Source organism: Strongylocentrotus purpuratus, unplaced genomic scaffold (assembly GCF_000002235.5).
Source record: "Strongylocentrotus purpuratus isolate Spur 01 unplaced genomic scaffold, Spur_5.0 spur5_scaffold_10, whole genome shotgun sequence".
NCBI lineage: Eukaryota > Metazoa > Echinodermata > Echinoidea > Camarodonta > Strongylocentrotidae > Strongylocentrotus > Strongylocentrotus purpuratus.
This window is the reverse complement of record NW_022145595.1, coordinates 21003783-21027603: the sequence shown is the minus strand read 5'-3', so window position 1 is coordinate 21027603 and position 23821 is coordinate 21003783. Positions and strand designations below refer to the sequence as shown.

The 23821-nt window shown below is 38.8% G+C and overlaps 1 protein-coding gene across 1 annotated transcript; it reads left to right on the top strand.

The window, feature by feature from the left end:
* Positions 1–1298: 1298 nt before the first annotated feature.
* Positions 1299–13965, top strand: LOC105441882 (peptidase inhibitor 15-A-like). The gene is made up of 5 exons (XM_011673484.2): positions 1299–1615; positions 3977–4219; positions 11266–11357; positions 13096–13193; positions 13958–13965. The coding sequence occupies exons 1-5, from the start codon at positions 1388–1390 to the stop codon at positions 13963–13965; spliced, it is 669 nt and encodes a 222-aa protein (XP_011671786.2). The 5' UTR covers positions 1299–1387.
* The last annotated feature ends 9856 nt before the right edge of the window (positions 13966–23821 follow it).

Here is a 23821-nt window from a genome sequence, read left to right as displayed (position 1 = left end):
GAAGGATTCCCCAATATTGCCCCGGATTTATTTTGAGATGGGAGAGATTTAGGCATTTACAATAGGACTCTTTAGGAGCAAATCCAAAAATTCCCGGAGAAAATGAGGGAGAAAAGAGGGGAAAGGAATAAATGAAAAAAGGGACCCATGTCTAAGGATTTTTTTTATGAAAAGGGGACCCATGTCTAAGGATCTTTCCTGAAAAAGTCACCCTTCCGAGCGGCACATCCCCGTATACCCAATATACGTGAGTACCCCCCCCCCCCCCCGGGGGTGCAAATTGAATTTTTTTTTGAGGATCAAAACAAATAAAAATATGCTCACTACCCCCCCCCCCCCCCCCCAAAAAAACACACACAAAAAGCTTGTTAAGTAAAATTTTAAAATCTAAATTTCAATGAGCAAATTGTAATGCATGATAATGCCTGCTTTGGGATCTCATATATTCAAATGATAGTGTTAATGATGATAAGTTAGAATAAACTACAATATCTGTACATTAATCGTTTTAATGAATTATGAGGAGAAATACAATGTATTTGGTATCTTCCGTCTCGGCTATATACAAAATGTGTGTACCATTGTAAGGTGATTACAGAATTAGTATTAAAATGCATTATAATCATTTCAAATTTGATCTAATTTAGTATAATTTTTGGTTTATTTTACAGAAAAGGGACTATTACCAAACTCACTTCAAAACTGATTTATATGCAGCAGTGATCGATGTACATTTTTTTTACCTTGTATATTTTTCTTTCTTTTTTAATGTGGAAAATAAAATAAATGAAATGAAATGAAATGGCCACATTCAAAATCTTTAAGTGTAGTGTGGATGAGCGCGGCCAGACCACCATGCATGATGCAGGCATGTATAGCGCATTATGCCAATATTTTAATGCTCAACCCGTTTCAACGCAGTTGGCCCTATATCATCCAAACTTAGATCAATCCTGAAAATCCATTGAAAAGTTAAATCTTTTTGTTTTTTAACGAGAATTTAACTCTCATCTCCTTGGCAATGTACACAAAATCGTTGTTCCTGGTTGTCCCCCTTCTTTTTTGACAAAACATGGGGGCATTTGATATGAACCCCCCCCCCCCCCCCCCCCCCACCTAGGAAAAATCGTGGGGGGACGTTTCCCACCTGTCCCCCCTAGATTGACGCCCATGTTATTGCATATTTAATATATAAGCCCGACCATCTGTCATCAAACCACAACCATCAACCATATCCATCCTGTGAACTTCGACAACAAAAACAAAATATTCGACAGAAAGTTCTTGGGTTATGTCATTCAAGAGAAGTCGTCGTACAAACACACACTCATCGTCTTAACTTGTCATCTAAAGTCTGAAATAGCAAGATTAATCTATATTTGTTGAGATGATTCGTGCGTCATGTCTCCTGCTTCTAGTCCTAGTCTCGCTAGGTTTAGCCGACGAGCCTGAGGGCATGTTGGACGGGATGCCGTCTGGAGCACCAGATCGGGGTCGTCCCAAGTTAGATATATTTGCTCAGGGACTGACAGAGGACGAGAAAGCAGCAATCCTGGCCCTACACAACAAGGATCGTGGTGAGGTGTCTCCTTCGGCCTCCAACATGGGTGAACTCGTAAGTTTTTTTTCCCTTCGTAAGACTTGCAGTTTACTTGTTCACAGCCTCTTCTTTTTCTTGTTTCTTGTTTTTACTGATGACTTTTTTTTATTTGGTTCTGGCGAATCAAATTAGCAATAATTTCATGACTTTAAATCTCAAAGAAAACAATCATTATTATCGATAACTGTAAATTTAGGAGTACAATACAGGTACCTGCGGGAATCTAAACAGGGGAACATTTTAGGACCCTTACTGAAAATATTTCAGATGCCATAAAGTTCAGTACCATTTTAAAGAATGCTGACGATACCTGCATAATTATGCTATATTTCAGATAACACAAATGATTTATTTTTAAGTCGTTATTTGCAGGTGGTTGACGTGAATGTTATTGAATCCTAAAAAAATACGGGTTTGTTTATTTTAATCTAGTGCTCAGTGGTAGGATCACATTACGATTAGAAGTTGATAAACGCAAATATCGGATAATGATTTTCACTTCGTCACTTAGTTGGAATATCTAAATCAAATTCGACGAGACAAAAGAAAAGAAAACTTTGTAGGCTAACGTTTTTAAACTGTTGTAAATGTATATCACACTGAATACTCTCCCCCCCCCCCCCCCAGGGGGGGGGGGGGTACTCAAATATAAAGACAAACAGGGGTGAGCCGCTCTAATAGGTAACTTTTTACATGCAAAAATCCCTAAACACTATGGGTCCCACTTTTAACAAAAATACCTTCTCGCCTCTCATTGCCCTTTTTTCTTCTGATAACTGCCTCTTTTCTTGTTTGATAAGTGAGACCGCTTCCCTTTCTCATAAATGCCCCTTTTCACACGTCTGATAAATGCCTCTACTAAAATATCAAAGGGGTCCCTTTCCTTTTGACAGGTGCCCATTTTTAACTCAGGTGATTGCCCCTTTTCAGGTACAAGAAATGCCTTTACCACCTCCGATAAGTGCTTCTTCACCTGTTATGATTGCCTCTTTTAAAATATGAGATGCATCCCTCTTAATTTGACAGTTTTTTATGTGCCTCTTTTCATCTCTGGTGAGTGCCCTTATCAAAATTTTAAGAGGTGCCCCCTTAAACTTTGGAATAAGTGCCCCTTTTCATCACTAATAAGTGCCCTTTTTTGACACGTTCCTCTATCCTTTTTAATACGTGCCGTTTTTCTTCTGATAACCCCTTGTAAGCTTTTATAATTTTTGGTCAGTGCCCCTTATCAGGTGCGAGTAGTGCCACATTTTCACCTCTGGTAATTCCGATTTTTACTTTGTCACGTGCTCCTTTTTTTCTTCTAATTGTTGTCCTTTTAACTTTGGATATGTGCCCCCTTTTCCTTTCACCATAAAATGTGCTCCAAATATATAGGAACTACGAGCAACCTTTTCTTCAACTTACCAAAAGCTCGCTCGCTGCGCTTGCTGGCATTTTATGTTATTATGATTTTGTTACTTATCAAAGATCTTTATAGTCTTTCATGATTAGTATTATTTTGTCCTCTTTATATAATGTATTTTTTTGAAATGCAACCGCTCACAAATCTAAAAAGATTTAATCACAATGAACGGGTATAAGGACCTACCAATGCATAACAATTATATATTTTCGCTTTAAAGGTTTCCCTTGTAGGTGCCCCTTTTTTCTCCAGAAAGTGCCCCTTTTTGTTGGTGCCCCCCCTACTTTTAAAGACACTACGCCGCCCCGGGATTTAAATGGAAATTTGATGACAGCATAACATGTTGATGTGACCTGAGCATCGCAAGATTTAATTCGATACAGTTTCAGTTATTTACCATTTTAAATCACAAGTACATACTAGGTAAAATAACAGCAATAAAATCAGAATATGAAATGGTAGGATAATGAAAGGCGAAGTGCTTGTGGCCAGGGTCCCAATTGTTTTAACTCATAGCCTGCCATAAGGCTGCATGCACGCTATCGCTATGCTGCTTCGTACATGCGAGAGAGCTACCTATTGAGTGCCATGTGCGTGCAATGCAGCATTCGTAATAGCAGTTATCGTTCATGCTCATTGGACTGTGATGTATGTGTTTGCACTCGCCATTCATAGAACCATCGCGTTGATCAGATTATCTCCAAAAGAACCTGGCACGGGGGGATTTGGGGCTTGGCACAATGGGGATTAGCCCTGTGGCATGATAAGAGTTAAACAGAATCATAATGAAGAACATAACATAGATGATTATTATCTGTGTCAAGTCATTATGTATGGAAATTATTTCTTTAATTATTTGTATATGATATATGGATATAGTGTATATGATGGAATTTGTTTTGAAAATAAAGAACCCTGTGGAAGGGGAAGAAAAACAAATAGTAATATAATATTCGTTTTCAATCCACCAGCAATGGAACGACGAATTAGCGAAGGATGCCCAGGACTGGGCCGACCAATGCATCTACAAGCACAACGGATATAGGGATCGCAGAACAAGCCAATGGCGTTGGGTTGGCCAGAATATTGCGGAAGGAACAATAGGATTCTTTTCTGTCCTCACTTTCGTAGATTGGTGGAACAGCGAAAAGGACCTCTACAATTATGCCGACCGCACATGTGAACCGGGCAAAGAGTGTGGCCATTATACACAGGTATGAAAAATGCAAATCTCTAATATTATTTTTAAAAGAGTGTCCTTAGATTTACATAATTTAGGGGCCGAACTAGGATTTCGCGTGGGGGGGGGGGGGGGTGAAATGTGTTAAAATAATAATAACTACGAATCTAATAGATAGCCTTTTCTTATCAAGATAATGACTTGCAGTTTGACTTTTTCCTTTAACTCTGTCGTCGCATGTAGTGCACTGAAAAGATTTGGTAAATCCATGGGCGCCTCAACATGCATTAAAGAGTAATTTTTCTATATTATGATATACCGCATACCACGATTCTCTGATTGGTAAAAACTGCTGGTATAAAATTCACTACTGACCGCTAGGCAGTGTAGCAAAAATATTGACTCGGCGTATTCCAACTAGCGATCAAAGGGGGTGTAGCATATGGCAAATACTTGTTAACGCCATCAACGACTTCTTGTGGACAGCTGCACGTAAACGAATGGACTTGATTAACGGTCAGCGCGCGCAAGCGTTCTCCCCACGCTTCAGCCTCGTTAATGTTGCGTTCGCGTCGTCCGTAGTCATACCCGATTGCCCCCAAGTCAGGCCACGGGAAATTTCACACCTGGTTCAGATAACCCGGGCTATCCTTAGCCCGGGCTAAGAACCGGGCTAAGGATAGCCCGGGCTAAGAAATTTGTTTTCACACCTGGTAAATTACCCCAGGGTTAACAGCTAGCAATTGGGGGGGGGGGTAAAGCGCCGCTAGCGCCGCAATTCCTGCGTTAACCATTCTCGGGAGCAGGGCCAGCTTAGCCCGGGAACTTGCGGAGCTAACTCACTTTCGAAAATCAGGTGTGAAAAACCCTCTTAGCCCCCCCCCCCCCCCCAAAAAAAATCAGGTGTGAAAACGGAATACTGTCTCAAATTCAATTTATAAAACGGTATACTGTCTCTACTCAATTTATCAAACAATACAAAATGTATCTGTAATAAATACACAGATTAGAAAGTGAAAAAGGGAGATGCCAGCATGATATCATTGACGACGATTACATGTTTAGGTAAAACAATTACCTAACATCGTGTTCTGAGGTCATATTTATTGCGATTTTATAAACTTTTATTCACAAGCGTGTTGTTGAATTATTATTCGATTGATAAGGTATGTGTGGATCTGTGTAAGGTTAACTATTTTTTTATATTTTTTTTTAAGGGGTTGTTATTTGTTATTTGTTATTGTCATGTCTGTTCCGATTTAGGTTCTTTTTTTTTACGACTATATGTTTGTATGATCTATTTTTTCTCACAATAACAGACGTATGCTTTGTCTATACCAAAGGAAACATCTTAAAAAAATCATTGTGGAAGTAGGACTTCATGTGCATTTATAAAATTATCAAATTTAAGAGATTATTTGTATTTATTAGTATAATTGTATTAAGTGTTATCATTTTAATTTTACTCTATTTTGTATCTTAGTTGTCCAATTAATGTCTTCGATTTTCTTTGTTGAGAGAAAAAGAACAAAATAACATTCCAAATCAACAATAATATCAACAAAATCCTCCCCCCCCCCCCTCCCCTAATAAAAAAACACCGTGACAGCCACTGAGGAATGGGCAACTCTCTTTGCAAGCACAGTGTGCGTTTATGTGTGTATGTGTATGTGTGTGAGTTTGTGTATGTGTAATATGGACAAAGGTGTGAATTGATACTTGATTTCTGATGTATTTCTCTATAGTTTGTATTTTTAGGTTTTCATTTCTTGATGAAGGATATAAATCAAATGTGCCACGCACTCTTTTCGAGGCACCTGTAAAGTGAGGGATCTTCGGTGACTGGTCCCTTGAAACTAGCGCTAAGCCGGTCACAGAGAATTTATAATTTCAACTGAAGCCTCTTATTGCATGGTATATTTTATTTTGTATGGACATATGGTCTATGATTGGAACGATGGATGCGGTTTCAAACAGCGTTTGTGTATTAAGTGGATTTACCATATTTAGATTCTGAATATTGACAGCGAATTGAATCATGTTGAAAAGGATGAAGGTCATGTTTTTACACGAAAATAATTATTGTCAAGTAATTTATTCTCTCTCTCTCTCTTTCTTGCAAAATGAAAATATGAATATAACCTTGGGCTTTGATTACAACAAAATGAACATTTTATCAAATGTTCATTCGAGAAGGATACGAATGCAATTATGTTGAAATGTGACATGGTTTTTATAGAGCGATAATAAATCAATTCTTGGACATTGATTGATTCGTTCAATTTTACATGAGTGGTGGCTTGTCGGTTACAAACGGCAGGCTTCGATATCTACTTAATCTATCAAACAATTTAAAATCTAGCTGTAGTAGATACACAGAAAAGAAAATTAAAAAGGGAGATGTCAGAATGATATCGTTGACGATGATTACAATTTTGAATTTAAAACGTGAATTAACCACGTGTTCTGATGTCATGTTAATGGTGATTTTATAAAGTTTTTTCCATCAGCGTGTTGCTGAACAATTTGTTCAATTTATAATGTGTGTGTTGATCTGTGTAAGGTATAATATTTGTTTTGATAATTTTTTTGAAGAGGGGGTGGATAAGGAGAGTTTGTGAGAAAAAGTTAGAAGGAGGGCAGGGGAACCATACATCTCTCGTCTAATTTTATTCCTCTTTAAAAATTGTCATTTCTGTTACGATTTAGGTTCTTTTCTTTTTTTAACGACTATATGTTTCTATGATCTAGTTTTTTTCAGAAGTAAGCTTTGTCTATACTCAAGGAAATGTAATAAGAATTCATTGTGAAAGAAGGACCTCCTGTGATTTCATAAAAGTATCAAATATAAGCTATTATTTTCATTTATTAGTATAATTGTATTAAGTCTTATCATTTCAATTTTACTCAATTTTGTATCTTTTATACTCAATTGTGCAATTAATGTATTCGAAATTATTTGTTGAGATAACAAAGGAAAATAAAATGAAAATCGAAATCATCAATAAAATACCCCCCCCCCCTCCCCTAATAAAAAAACACCGTGACAGCCACTGAGGAATGGGCAACTCTCTTTGCAAGCACAGTGTGCGTTTATGTGTGTATGTATGTGAGTGTGTGTGTGTGTATGTGTAATATGGACAAAAGTGTGAATTGATACTTGATTTCTGATGTATTTCTCTATAGTTTGTATTTTTAGGTTTTCATTTCTTGATGAAGGATATAAATCAAATGTGCCACGCACTCTTTTCGAGGCACCTGTAAAGTGAGGGATCTTCGGTGACTGGTCCCTTGAAACTAGCGCTAAGCCGGTCACAGAGAATTTATAATTTCAACTGAAGCCTCTTATTGCATGGTATATTTTATTTTGTATGGACATATGGTCTATGATTGGAATGATGGATGCGGTTATAAACAGCGTTTGTGTATTAAGTGGATTTACCATATTTAGATTCTGAATATTGGCAGCGAATTGAATCATATTGAAAAGGATGAAGGTCATGTTTTTACACGACAATTTATTGTCAAGTAATTTATTCTCTCTCTCTCTCTCTCTCTTTCTTGCAAAATGAAAATATGAATATAATCTTGGGCTTTGATTACATCAAAGTGAACATTTTATCAAATGTTCATTCGAGAAGGATACGAACGCAATTATGTTAAAATGTGACATGGTTTTTATAGAGCGATAATAAATCAATTCTTGGACATTGATTGATTCGTTCAATTTTACATGAGTGGTGGCTTGTCGGTTACAAACGGCAGGCTTCGATATCTACTTAATCTATCAAACAATTTAAAATCTAGCTGTAGTAAATACACAGAAAAGAAAATTAAAAAGGGAGATGTCAGAATGATATCGTTGACGATGATTACAATTTTGAATTTAAAACATGAACTAACCACGTGTTCTGATGTCATGTTAATGGTGATTTTATAAAGTTTTTTCCATCAGCGTGTTGCTGAACAATTTGTTCAATTTATAATGTGTGTGTTGATCTGTGTAAGGTATAATATTTGTTTTGATAATTTTTTTGAAGAGGGGGTGGATAAGGAGAGTTTGTGAGAAAAAGTTAGAAGGAGGGCAGGGGAACCATACATCTCTCGTCTAATTTTATTCCTCTTTAAAAATTGTCATTTCTGTTACGATTTAGGTTCTTTTCTTTTTTTAACGACTATATGTTTCTATGATCTAGTTTTTTTCAGAAGTAAGCTTTGTCTATACTCAAGGAAATGTAATAAGAATTCATTGTGAAAGAAGGACCTCCTGTGATTTCATAAAAGTATCAAATATAAGCTATTATTTTCATTTATTAGTATAATTGTATTAAGTCTTATCATTTCAATTTTACTCAATTTTGTATCTTTTATACTCAATTGTGCAATTAATGTATTCGAAATTATTTGTTGAGATAACAAAGGAAAATAAAATGAAAATCGAAATCATCAATAACATACCCCCCCCCCCCCCCCCACTAAAAACACACAGTCGTTGACGAATGGGTGATTCTCTTTGCAAGCTGGCTGGAGTGATGGATGCGGTTGTTTTTTTGAAGTTGGATCTACCATATTTAGATTCTGAATATCGGCAGCGAATTGAATCGTATTGAAAAGGATGCAATTCATGGTTGTACACGAGAATGTTCAGTCAATATATTCTTGCATCAATAAAATATGAATACAAGCTCTGGCCTACTGAGACTACTATCACAGGGGGAGGAGAGAGAATCTCTCCCACTTTGCTTGCCAATCAGAGTTGTCACACATTCCCTCTCTTAGAACGAAGGTCTTGTTCACATTTATAAACCACTTGGTATACCGTGTTTAAACTTCGCTACAGTAAGTCCAAGCAAGTGACTACAGGCTTGTTCACACCCTAGTTGTGAAATGGTATCCACACACACGCACACACACACACACACGCATACACAGACACACACGCACTGCGATTTCATGAGACGTTCATTCATATCATAAACATAATCCTATTCTTCTACCGATTCTATACCTTCAAAAGTGTTTAGAAAATATTGAAGTAGTATACACACTTATGCACTTGCAAAACTAATCAATTCGTTATACTGTTGAATAACAATTTACCTGCGATATATGTATCTGAACACTAAAGACAAGTATATCAGCATTAACACACTCATACATATCCTTGGATGCACATTTAAATTCAACGCCTATGTACAATCTCATTAGGAGATTTGCTACACTACGCGGCCGATGATCTAATAACACATAGTCAATGAAATATTTGGACATTGAAAAAAATCCAACCCTCCTTTTACATAACACGTACAAGTAGAAACCATAATGGCAGGTTTTTCAGTCTTCACCTAAAATCGAAATTTTGACCACGATCCCGTCTTCTGATCAAACATGTTATCGTAGTACATTCGTAGGGTAAGTTCTAAGCTACAAAATAATTAAATGTGGGAGACATCAGATTAGGGATGGACGAGATAAATTTAAAACAACAACGGCACATATTACCTAATCAAAACAAAATCATTAATTTTCATTTAAATGGCACTATGTTGACATCAGAGCATTCTGAAAGCAAACTTGATACATGAAATAGAACCTTCGATTCATACCCTATCAGGACATGAACGAAAAATTGGGGGCCACTAGCCCTTCAGAAGGGTTATACGGATTCAAAATATGTACTTTTTGACCACTTTTGGGGTTTTTTTTTTTTGCATTTGCACGCGATCACCAATTTTGAGGTTTAACTAACGTTTTTTAGATAAATGTAGGTCAATAATGGCTAAAAAAGTGATTTCATATTGTTAAGAATAGTATCAGCAACACAAAACAAGTGACGGCAGACGCGAAAACACACGCGGATGCGTCCGCGCGCGCAAAATTGTGAAATGTTCAAAAAGGTCAGAAACACTGAAACGTGGTCCACTAAGCAATTTGACCAATTTGTTTATTATTGACTTACGCGTACGCCATGACGTGCGCACGGACATGGGTGTTACCAAAACTTCACCCATGATATCAAGTTCATGCATATCAATAAGAAATATCAATGTATGACTGACGGAAATATGGTCAATATTAGAAATTAACAAAATGGCGGCAAGGTGGCAGAAATCAAAATCGCTACAGATCACCTTTAACAAGTTTTTAACACAACTTAAATGAACCGTCGCGGTTTTCCTCGGTATGTGTGAACAATTTTGGTAAATTTCCCAACAATAATTAATACTTTTTTTACGGAATATTTTTATATAATGTTCCTTTTGAAAATATATGCGCGGAATGTGGTCTATATAACAAATAGTGACTTTCGTGCCCTAGGACACAGACTAGTTCGCGATCACATCGGGCAATAATTTCAATCGTGCCCCTCAAAGCAGTTAATATAAAATCATGCGAAAGGAAGTATTATGGATCATTTGACAGTAACAGCAGAAAGTTCATTTTAATATTTGTTGTTGTCTCTTCTGTTCTTTCCATTGTCTTTTATGCTCTTTATGTACCTGCTTCTTTATAATTATGTTACTGTGTATTATTCTATTCATCTGTATTTCTTTTTCTCTCCCTCTGTCTCTCTCTCTCTCTCTCTATTTCTCTCTTCCTCTCTTCTCTCTTCTTATATTCTTCTCTCCCTCTCTCTCTCTCTCTCTCTCTCTCTTGCTGTCTCTCTCTCTCTCTCTATTTCTATTTTCCTCTCTTCTCTCTTCTTATATTCTTTTCTCTCTCTGTCTTTCTCCTCTGTCTGTCTGTCTCTCTCTCTCTCTCTCCCTCTCTATTTCTCTCTTCATCTCTTCTCTCTTCTCATATTCTTATCTCTCTCTCTCTCTCGCTGTCTCTCTCTCTCTATTTCTCTCTTTCTCTCTTCTTATGTTCTTTTCTCTCTTCCTCTCTTCTCTCTTCCTATATTCTTCTCTCTCTCTCTCTCTCTCTCTATTTCTCTATTTCTCTCTTTCTCTATTCTCTCTTCTTATGTTCTTTTCTCTCTCTCTCTCTCTCTCTCGCTGTCTCTCTCTCTTTCTCTATTTCTCTATTCCTCTCTTCGATTTTCTCCCCCCCCCCCACCTCTCTAATCCATATATTTAGATCGTGTGGGCTCATACTCGGTACGTCGGATGCGCTCTGAAGAGATGTGATTGGCAACGATTTGATTATTTTGTCTGCAACTATGGCCCCACGTAAGATATAGTTGTTGCCATTACACATTATATACATGTTATACAATTATAATTTAATTATTTATTTTCATCCTATTAACTCCTTTGAACTGTTGCTCGGTGCAACGCACACAGTTTCAAGTTCACCTCGGGCAATAGTATACAGATATACACTGAGTTAAATGCTCGGTGTAGAAATGTCAGAGGTAAAACTGTCAGAGGTAAAAGATATGAAAATAAAAGCATGCTACAGGTTGAATAATAGGCTTATAGGAAAAGAATAACGAAGGATTTTCTGCAGTCGTTATTTCAGTGCTGCTTACTTCTTTCTTTAACTTGTATGTACCTTTCGGCCCAAAAGTGTGACTTTTTGCCCAATTATTGTCGAGGGGAGGCGGGGGGGGGGGGCTCCTCCCTCCCCCGGCTTGTTCATCAAAGCAATGCATTACAGACTACATCTTTCAAGCCTCAAAAACAAATAAAATTTTCACTTCTGTTGCTCCTTCCTACTCTATTTTGGACCCAAACACTATCATAATCATTATTTTGATTAGCTCAAGGTGAGCTATCGCCGCCCGTCTCCGCCCCGTCGTCCGTAAACCTTTTACAATTCCATCTTCTTTTTGAAAACGCATGGTCATATTTTAACCAAACTTGGCAGGAATCGTCCTTAGGGGGTAAGGGATCCAAAGTTATTATAATGGTAAACATGGCCCCCATGGGAATCCAAGGGGAGGGCCCGAAAGGGCCCAAACTATGTATGTTTCAAACAACTTCTCCAGATCCAAAAATGGAACAGTCAAGTTATATTGCTAGTAGATACCTTCTGAAAGGTACTATTTCCCATTTGCAAGCCCCGAAAATAAAAAGGTTAAATTACAACTGCATTTGAAATATAATACTACACTGTCGCTCATATAGTTGGAATATTTTTTTTTTACCCCAATTTATGGAATTGTTTGACAATGATTTATTCCTAATAGATCTAGATAATAGTATACATTCTCAGATTTTAATGAATAATAATTTGCCAGTGGTTAATTTGCGTGACTGCTAATGCATATGTATGCTACTATGCTTATCAACTAGGGGACCTACGCCCGTAAGTCATAAATGACAGTAATGAGGATTAATGCCCCAGAAAAGGGCACAAATATAGCACATCGACACGGTTTTGATCCTGGGGCCTCACAGTTACGAGGCCATTGCATTGTCACTGAACCATGACTGTACGCAGCGGGGGCTAGAGTAGGGGGCAGTTCCCACAAATAAAAAATAAAAAATAAAATGCAATAATTATCAATAATTCATTGAATTTCCCCCGGTCCCCAACAGAAAAAAAAATCTTCTGCGTGCCCATGCCTTGAGCCATAATGCATGGCCGTACAGAGGATTTAGTTTATGTTGGGGACCGGGGTTAAATGCAATGAATTATTGATAATTTATTGCATTTGCTTTGGGTTTTTTTATAGTCTAGAAGGTAAACGGGTTTCCTTGCATAATTTGAATACTAGGACACGGCTTAATTAAGTTTAAATGTCACAGATAGGACATACGTGATATATTCATAATTCCTGCAAAGTTCTACAGAATTTGATGTTGGCTGCAAAAGGGACATAGTATCTTTAAGATGATTCAAGAGCTACCATGCATAGATGCAATTAGATAACAGCGCAAAATAATCAAATTAAAAAATAACGGATTTTCTTTAAAAAGTAAATATCCATATCTCTGCTTCTTCTACAAAATTATATTTTAGAGGTAATTACCCAAAGATGTGGCCATACAAAAAAGGGACACCATGTAGCAGATGCCCAAGCGGCTTCCACGGTGGATGTTCTGAGAACTTGTGCAAAAGTAAGTTGTACATTTAAATATTATTCTGATTTTTTGCGTTAATTGAAGATTTTCTGATGTTATTTCTTCTTTTAGTTAATATAGACTTTCCATTCGTACCCAGTATAAACCTAGCCCCCCCCCCCCCACACACACACACACATACACATTAATTTGCAAATTGATTTGGAAGGACGTTAACTAATCAGAAATTTAAGGGGTTTTTTCAAACAAATTTTCGAAAGGTCGAGGGTCCCCCAATGCGTTTATGATCATGTCATACGCTTACTTTTTATCAAGACGTTGATGGTCCCATTTTCAACCAAGACATGAATCTACATTTGCCATTCTCTACCTAGGCGTTACTATCGGGTATCTGACATAGTTTAGCCGCTGGGCTATGACTGGGTTATTATCAGTGGCGGATCAAGGGAGGTTTCGGCGGTTTAAACCCCCCCCCCCCCCCCTTTGGCGGCCAAGTGGGAAAAAAGAAAAAAGGGGGGAAGAAGAAAATAAAAGGGGGGAGAAGAAAAAAGTAACACACTAAAACGGCGCGATTTTTGGAAAATCCTGGATCCGCCACTGGGTCAACCCCCCCCCCCCCCCCCCTTGGCAAAAAGCTAGATCCGCCCCTGATCATTATATATAATATAGAAGCGCCGGGGGGGTAATGAATATAAGTGCGATACAAGTGCATGTATCCGCCTACTATTTGTTCGTGTTTCAAACGTTTTCGTTGATTTTTTTGTTCTTCATTTATTTGAATATACCGTTTATTTTTCCAGGGGGTTAAGCTGATGGAAGAAGAAAAGGTTTGCCGCTCTCTCTCTCTCTCTCTCTCTCTCTCACACACACGATCATCCAAAGCATCAATACTGGGGAAAGATCACAACGAATGAACACTGATAAAAGATTATAATATTATAGTATCAAGCTATAGTTGGAATGGATGAATTATAAATGTTTTTTTTTTCTTTCTTTCGTTTAAGTTTTTTTCGGTTAAGTTCGAACTAATTCAATATATATATTTTGTTTTTTATCGTCCTTCTTTTAAGTCCGTAACAATATATCAGCATGAAAAAAATATTTCAAAATTTGCAAGGCATCATAATTATTATGGAAGATAAACTGCTTCAGTTATATTTACACTCTCAGTTTTACTCATTAAAGCGGAGGAAGGGAGTACCATGCTTAAAAATCACAAGTTATTGCAAAACACCTTAAATAATGATTTAATAAAGGCGTGCGCTTTGAAGTCAAAACATGAGTCATTCATGACAGATATGAGGAAAAAAACATCATTCGTTAGATACATGAAATTTCATTTGGTTAAAAAACAGTAAGGAAGGATGCCCTTGTTCAAAACAAAACTCCCCTTATTTCTGTTGATGAAATGATATTGCATTGTTGACAATAAATTCGAGCAGTCATGATCAGAAACACGTGCTTTATTTAGTTTTATTTGTGTAATTTACGATATGACTTTCTTCCTGCTTGTCCGTTGCGGGCAGTTGCCACGTAAAAAGGACTGCAACAAAAGAAAGAGAGTTGGCGGTGGTTGTAGTGGAGGTGGTGGTGGTTTTGTTGAAGGTGATGGTGATAGTGATGATCGAGGTGATGGTGACGGTCACAGTGGTGGTGGTGGTGGTTGTGTGAATAGTAGTTGTTATATATTATGTCGTACATAAGAACTGATGTGTACTGTGGGGGTACTGTGCAGTTTGGAAAGGATCAAAATAAACAGAAATTGACTCAATCATGCTGAAGATTTGTCTGCACACAAAAATGGGTATATGGACTACATACAAATGTTTGGTCTAAAGTTTTCAGCAATTTCTTGTTTAAATTTCGAATAATATGGCATATTAGATTTAGAAGCAATCCCTTTCAGGTGACGTTCTTCCAAACTGACATAAGAAACTGAGAAATCTCACAAATTCATTTCTATTCAAACTAGCGGGGAATAAACATGGTATTGGAATACTTTCTTTTATTGGATATGGTTTACATTTAAAACTTATCGTTGCTAGAATTTGATAATGTCTACGTATAAATATTTAAATGAAAACTATAGTTTAAGCTGTTTAAAGAATACTGAATAAACGAATAAATAAATGAATGAAACAAGAAATCAATCAATATACATATAAATAAGGAAAAAAGGAAAGAAATAAAGCAAGAGAAAAGGAAATGGATAAATAAATTAATAAAACGCACAAGTGTAAATGTGAACAATGGCCATAGCCTTCCGAGCGTCTTCCAAAGTGAGGGGGGCACCAACAAAAAAGGACACTTTCTGAGAAAGAGGAGGCACCTAAAGGGACACCTCAAAGAGAACATTCACAATATGTTGACATATTGGACAGTATATACTACCATTACAAGGATGACATCAATATTTGTTTTCTCTTTTAAAACGTGGTACAAGATACTGTTTAAGCAACATACTGTTCAGTTTGGTTTGATGAACTGCATATATTAATTTTTGTGCGAGCGAAGCAAGTGAGCAAAAGTTGTAAGATTTGTGAGGTCGTTGTGTGAAAAATTACATCTTATAAAGAGGGCAAAAAAAACATGATGAGTTTTAAGACAATCTAATGAAGAAAGACTGGAAGGTACTTTTATAAGCAACATGGTTATAACAACTATTAATGCAAGCGACCGTAGCGAGCGAGCTCTAGGAAAATCAATGAAAAGGGGGCTCTAAGTCGCTTTGATATAGGAGTGCATGTAATGTGGAAAAGAAAAGTAGGCACTTATCATAAGGGAAAAGGACAGTTATTAACAAAAGAAAGGGTGTACGTGTAAAAGTAAAAAGGGCAATTACCAGAGGTGAAAATTGGACACTTGTTGCACCTGAAAAGGGACACCCAACAGGGTGGGGGAAAAATTGTGAGAATGTGGCATCTGTTGGTGAAAAAAGGGCATCTATAAGATTTTAATATGGGCATTTATCAGATGTAAAAGGGGTTATTTGAAAAGGGGAAGGGCCAATAGGGGCTCATATAAAAAAAAATTTAAAAAAAAGGTAAAGGGGCGCTTATCCAAAGGAAAGATTGTACTTACTAGAAAGGAAAAGGGGCACGTGTCAAAATAAAAGGAGTACTTATCAGAGTTGAAAAGTTGCATTTAAGAGATAGTGAAGAGGTTTTTATTTCAAAGGGAAAGGGGGGCTTATCAATAGGAAAGGTGCTCTTATCAACAAGGAAAAGGGTGCGAATCGGAGTCAAAGTAAAAATGGGAAAAAATAAAAGGGAAGTTTCACGCACCTGAAAAGAGGCACTTACCAGAGATTAAAAAAAAAGGACATTCATGAGAATGGAAAAGGGGCATTTATTATAAAGGAAAAGGGGCACCTGTCAGATTTTGATAATGGCAATTATTGGGGTGAAAAGGGAGCACTTATCAAAAGTAAAGTGACATTTTTTAGAAAGGTAAAGGGATCAAAATAAAGGGGCACTTATCAGAGGTGAACAGGCCGGGCACTCATCAAAAAAGAAAAAGAGCACTTATCAGAAGGGGCAGGGGGCAATTATTACAAAGGAAAAGAGGCACTTGTCAAAGTAAACCACGTACCTGTCAGATTTGAAAAGGGGCAATTATCAGAGGTGAAGGGGGCACTTCTCATAGGTGGTAAGGGGTACTGAAAAGGGGCACTTACCAGAGATGAAAAAGTGTCCTTATGAGAATGGAAAAGGGACACTCACTGCAAAGGAAAAGGGGCACTTATCATATTCTGATAGGGGCATTTATCGGGTGTGAAAAGGGACATTTATGAGAAAGTGTAGGGGATCTTTTAAAAAATGAGGGGTGCACTTATCAAAAGAAAAAGGGGCACTTATAATAAGGGAAAGGGGCAGTTCTTACAAATGAAAGGGGGCACTTGTCCTATGTAAAAGGATCACTTTGGGGGCACATGAATATTGGCCCCTGCCCACCCCCCCCCCCCCTCCCCACCCTGGAGCGCCGTCCATGACAATGGCTATCCACCTCGACTGTATAAACATGCACTTAGAAGAACTAAGTTTTATAAACTTACACCCCATTCACAGTGGCCTCAAACACCGCGACAGCAGCGGGACTGTCCCGCTGCTGTCGCGGTGTTGTCTTCAGTGTGAAGGCTCGGACCCGTTATAAACTATCGCGGGATAACACCGCCTCGCGATAACGCCGCGACAAACTATCGCTAGGCTCGCCTAGCTACAGCAGCGGGACAGTCCCGCTGCTGTCGCGGTGTTTACTCAGTGTGAAGGCTCTCCGCTATAACACCGCGACAAACACGTGTGATTTGTTTACTTACCTATCACTGACCTCTTTTCTCCAGCAATGGGGAACATAAAGTGAAATAGAAATAAAGTAACCAGTGGATTCAAATTGATTTTTATTATTATGTAGATTTATAATTATCCAAATAAAAATATTTCACACTTCAAAAAATTAAAATATTCTGACTGGAAGCAATAAAAATGCTAGTTTTTTAAAAGTAATATGATCGAGGATACAAAAAGCAACTTGACATGTTTACCCTAAAACCCCGCGCTGAAGTATTTCCGGTCATATCGGGGTCACTCGCGGGTCATGAGCCATGCATACACGTGTTTGTTACGGAGGTAATAAAAATCACCCGCTGCAGCGTGAATGGGTACATGATATTTATCCCGCTGCTGCAGCGGGATAACTTTTCTACTGTGAATGCATTTGTAGCGGTTTTATGGCGGTGTCGCCGCTCCGCTACAACGCCGCTACAAATTTCAAAACCACTGTGAATGGGGTATAACTGATACAATTATACCCCATTCACAGTGGCCTCAAACACCGCGACAGCAGCGGGACTGTCCCGCTGCTGTCGCGGTGCTGTCTTCAGTGTGAAGGCTCGGACCCGTTATAAACTATCGCGGGATAACACCGCGTCGCGATAACGCCGCGACAAACTATCGCTAGGTTCGCCTAGCTACAGCAGCGGGACAGTCCCGCTGCTGTCGCGGTGTTTACTCAGTGTGAAGGCTCTCCGCTATAACACCGCGACAAACACGTGTGATTTGTTTACTTACCTATCACTGACCTCTTTTCTCCAGCAATGGGGAACATAAAGTGAAATAGAAATAAAGTAACCAGTGGATTCAAATCGATTTTATTATTATGTAGATATTATAATTATCCAAATAAAAATATTTCACACTTCAAAAAATTAAAATATTCTGACTGGAAGCAATAAAAATGCTAGTTTTTTAAAAAGTAATATGATCGAGGATACAAAAAGCAACTTGACATGTTTACCTTTTGCAAGCTTGCCTGAAGTATTTCCGGTCATATCGGGGTCACTCACGGGTCATGAGCCATCCATACACGTGTTTGTTACGGAGGTAATAAAAATCACCCGCTGCAGCGTGAATGGGTACATGATATTTATCCCGCTGCTGCAGCGGGATAACTTTTCTACTGTGAATGCATTTGTAGCGGTTTTATGGCGGTGTCGCCGCTCCGCTACAACGCCGCTACAAATTTCAAAACCACTGTGAATGGGGTATAACTGATACAATTATACCCCATTCACAGTGGCCTCAAACACCGCGACAGCAGCGGGACTGTCCCGCTGCTGTCGCGGTGCTGTCTTCAGTGTGAAGGCTCGGACCCGTTATAAACTATCGCGGGATAACACCGCGTCGCGATAACGCCGCGACAAACTATCGCTAGGTTCGCCTAGCTACAGCAGCGGGACAGTCCCGCTGCTGTCGCGGTGTTTACTCAGTGTGAAGGCTCTCCGCTATAACACCGCGACAAACACGTGTGATTTGTTTACTTACCTATCACTGACCTCTTTTCTCCAGCAATGGGGAACATAAAGTGAAATAGAAATAAAGTAACCAGTGGATTCAAATCGATTTTATTATTATGTAGATATTATAATTATCCAAATAAAAATATTTCACACTTCAAAAAATTAAAATATTCTGACTGGAAGCAATAAAAATGCTAGTTTTTTAAAAAGTAATATGATCGAGGATACAAAAAGCAACTTGACATGTTTACCTTTTGCAAGCTTGCCTGAAGTATTTCCGGTCATATCGGGGTCACTCACGGGTCATGAGCCATCCATACACGTGTTTGTTACGGAGGTAATAAAAATCACCCGCTGCAGCGTGAATGGGTACATGATATTTATCCCGCTGCTGCAGCGGGATAACTTTTCTACTGTGAATGCATTTGTAGCGGTGTTATGGCGGTGTCGCCGCTCCGCTACAACGCCGCTACAAATTTCAAAACCACTGTTGGATACACATAACATTTGGCTGCCAATAGACGGGCGTCGGAATATAGACAATAGGGACTTTTAGATTTGCGTGGACTGATACTGTGACGTCCATTCAAGGCAGTGCATTACAAGGACGTCGATCGTGGCAATCCCCATTGTCTTCGTGCGAATCTAAAAGTCCCTAATGCGGTGGTCACATCCCGCCGTACTTGCAAGTGCGTGCTGTCTACGTGCAAAAACGTGGGCAAAATTTGGGTATCCGTACGTGTTAAGTACCGCCTCCGTACGTATTTGGGAGCACGCAGACACACCGTAGCACTTTTAGTGCACGAGGAACTTTCGCTGCGTTCGGGCTGCGTTCGGGCTACCGATTCACCCCAGTGCGTGTGAGGTGCGTGCCCGGTACTGCCAACGAGCGCACAACGCACTGACTCCGTGCGTCTTTTAAAGGCGCACGTACGTGGTAAGTGCGTGGTCCGTGCTTACTCGCCACTTCCCCAGTCCAGCTATCAAATGGGGACGCAGAACTCACGTGGACCGTACCGAGTAAGCACTTACAACGCACGTTGTTCGCACTGATGTATGCAGTATATAGTCTCTTCGGTGGAATGGGCGGCATCTTGAGGCAGCAACAGCTGGGACTTCTGGAGAACAGCGGAATGTCTTCCTATATAAACACCGAGTTCATCGCACGTGCACGCACTTACAACATGCGAGTGAGCAAGGACACCGTACGTGAGCAGAACTTGTAAGTACGGCCTCCGTACGATAACGTGGCAACCGCACGGAGACCGTACGTTGTAAGCACGTACAACGCACTTACCACGTGCGCAACGTACGATGCACGCAACCGTTCACGGCCAGGCGTGGCGTGCGGGCCACGTACTTACACAGTGCGTGTGACGCGCGTTGCCGGTACTCCCTCCCTGCCTTTGCCACTCCCTCCCTACGTTTTCAGAAAAACGTGGCGGCCGTGGCCTCACCAAAAACCGTACGGACTAAAAACACGCACGGTGGGATGTGACCAACGCTTCATGATAGGGATGAAACCTATTATCATATTGTGGCGTAACCGGGCTCTGCCGGGGTAGCGTTCTGCCTTGCAGTCTCTCAAAACCCGGTCCACGCTCTCGACAATCATTCAACTCTCAGTGCCCAAGACGAAAATCCAATTGAATCCCCATTGAATGTCCCCATTGAATCCAATTTGGAGTAAATGGAAAGTGAAACAATGGGTACCCATTGAAACCAATGGGGACCAATTGCCAATTGGTTTCAATGGGTACCCATTGTTTCACTTTCCATTTACTCCAAATTGGGGACCAATTGGTTCCAATGGGGACCAATCGCCAATTGGTTTCAATGGGTACCCATTGTTTCACTTTCCATTTACTCCAAATTGCCAATTGGTATTGAATTGGGATTCAATGGGGGAATTCAATGGGGATTCAATTGGTAAATCGATCCAGTTAGAAGAACAAGTAATAAATTATTGATACTTCATAATCGATATTGGGCAACTGTCCACCAATTAGGTATATTCCAATCTCATTTGCATTAACTTCATCACATATAGATCATATGAAGTGAATTCAAGAGTTTCATTTACGGTGACATTGGCTCGTACAAATATATATACTAAATATGTATATTGTTTTTTGGTTAGTAATCATATAATCAATATATAAATCAATATATCTATTGCTAAAACGTGAATGTAATTGTAACATGATCAGACAAAATAATCTACTTGTTAATAATTGCTGAAGGAATAAAGAAATCACAAAATTGATGTGCATTGTCATAATTTGCTTAACAAATCATGATAAATTTATTTTTCTGTGACACGTGTAAAGTGATAATGAATATTCATGAGATGCCTAGATTTGTTGGTTTCAATTGGCCAATTGGTTTCAATGGGACCAATTGAAGTCCACATTAAGGCCAATTGGTCCAATTGAAACCAACTGGGGACCCATTAAAGTCTAATGGGGCCTAGGCCAATGGGTCCAATTTGTCCAATGGGGCCAATCCGGACCAATTGAAACCAATTGGGGACCCATTAAAGTCTAATGGGGCCTAGGCCAATGGGGCCAATGGGGCCAATTTGTCCAATGGGGCCAATCCGGACCAATTGAAACCAATTGGGGACCCATTAAAGTCTAATGGGGCCTAGGCCAATGGGGCCAATGGGGCCAATTTGTCCAATGGGACCAATCTGGACCAATTGAAAACATCTGAGGTCCCATTGAAACCTGTTAAAACCTATTGAGACCTATTGAGACCAATTGAAACCAATTGAAACCAATTGAAATTTCAATTGGTGTTCAATTGGTTTCAATTGGATTTTCGTCTTGGGTGGGCTCTCACAAAAGTATATCGTGTAAGAAATAACGTGGACTAGCTCTCCTTTTACTCACTCCCGCAATCACTGAATGTCTGACAGGACTAAAGAAACAACACTGGCACAGTATATCTGCAGTTCAAGTAACTTTACTCGTTCCTGGTAACGGATCGACCTGTCGCAACGACAGGTCAACACCAAACTGACTGACATCTCACGATGTCCACATATATATTTCACAATTAACTATAACGCCCTCTACGTCTTACTAAATTACTGGACTAGTTATGCTACAATATCATCAATCAAATCACATAGAACTTTCCGAATTGCGCTTTTCAAGCCTGACTCCTAAAATCATTATTTATCCAGGCTCTTCTGCTCCCGAGGTGAGGCAATATTTTATTATGATAATAATATTAACCGCCCCACTCTTGATGTTGTTAATTTGTTGGGAACAAAAAGTTCGACAATTCAAATCATTGTCTCATCAGTTACGGAACTGCCATTACAAAATATATTAATCTTCCTTTAATGTTTCAGATTAAATTTATGAAGAAGTCGAATGAGTACGATAGCTTTCAGGCGCGGATCTACGGGGGGTTTAGGGGGTTTAACCCCCCCCCCCCCCCCTTGGGTGGCACCCAAAAAACAAAAAAAGAAAGAAAAAAAGAAAGAAAAAAGAACGCACGCTGGAGAGAAACCCTTTCAAGTGCAAATATTGTGAGAAGATATTCAACTCATCTGGTAACTTAACCAAACACATGATAACTCTGGATATAACTGTGTATTAAATTGTTACTTGATTTAAAAAGACGTTATCATGCACTGCTTTTTATGGTCTCCATTGTGTTAATATATAGATGCCAGGAAAACATCACTTACGGGGTTCAAATAAACACCCAAAAAAAAATCGGCTCGCCGCTTCGCGGCTCGTGGACGATGCTCCGCATCGTCATTATTTTGGTCAAACCCCCCCCTTAGCAAAAAGCTGAAACATCAATTGAAGTTTTACTTTCGATCTGTAGTCGTGCACCATTTCCCCCTCAATAAAAAATCTCCTATACACACGCACACAAACGCACGCAAACGCACGCATGCGTCGACCACAATAAAGCTAATAATACTAGAAATTATTTATAACATTGCACATGCTATTTCCAATTCCACAACGCTTTATCGAGGGAACATCATATTAAATGAAGTCACAAGACTGGCTTGTTTTGCTTTGTATCTGTATGTTCTTGGCTAATTGGGGGTAAAGTTAGGCTTTTCAGCTTTTAGATAAAGGGGATAGAATTTAAAATTACAAAGTTAATTTGACAAGGAATGACCCAATATCCTGTAATAGATTACAACCTTCAATTTCTAATTTCGCCCTTTCATTTTTCACAATTGTTGTTTCTTTTTTTCTCATTCCATTCGGACGTAAATAAGTGTTATAATTTCTAGAGCTGTTATCTGAACACAACGATTCAATTGAGATATAAGGAATTAGTTTACTCACTGACGCATTGTAGTAACCTTCAAAGAGGTCTTAAATGGTTTATGCGGTTGATTTAGGCTGTTATGCTTTGTGAAAGTCCACATTTTTTTATATTTTTCTCAGCAGTTTTCATAAACATTTTCCTCATTCTTTTTGACCAATCGGCACTCAGACCATATTGACATGGACACATAATCAAACAAACTACTATAACATACAAGTTTACCTGACAAATCAAGCAATTTATTTTCTGATATCGATTACTCTTTGACGAAATTGAGCAGAGAAATAGAAGATCCTTGATTGTGATTCTCAATCTGTCTTCTGGTGTCATCATTCAGCTAACCAACTGACGGAAAGACAAGAATGTAACAATTCGATTATTAAAGGGAACATGATGACCAAAATAGATTAATCCCACAAATACCAAATAATCTTATAACATTTTAAAAGTAATGATTAGTTGAAATTGCCCAATATAGCAATAACTAAAACAAAGGCTTTGCGTCATCCTACCAGGTCCCTATTTCTCTCCTGGGTATGGAGTGGCAAATTTAGATTAATGC

Excerpts from the sequence above, each read along its gene's own strand:
- LOC105441882 (XM_011673484.2), top strand. The coding sequence starts at position 1,388 with ATGATTCGTGCGTCATGTCTCCTGCTTCTAGTCCTAGTCTCGCTAGGT. Across the intron at positions 1,616-3,976 it reads CCTCCAACATGGGTGAACTC|CAATGGAACGACGAATTAGC; the intron begins GTAAGTTTTTTT and ends TCAATCCACCAG. Across the intron at positions 11,358-13,095 it reads GTCTGCAACTATGGCCCCAC|AGGTAATTACCCAAAGATGT; the intron begins GTAAGATATAGT and ends ATTATATTTTAG.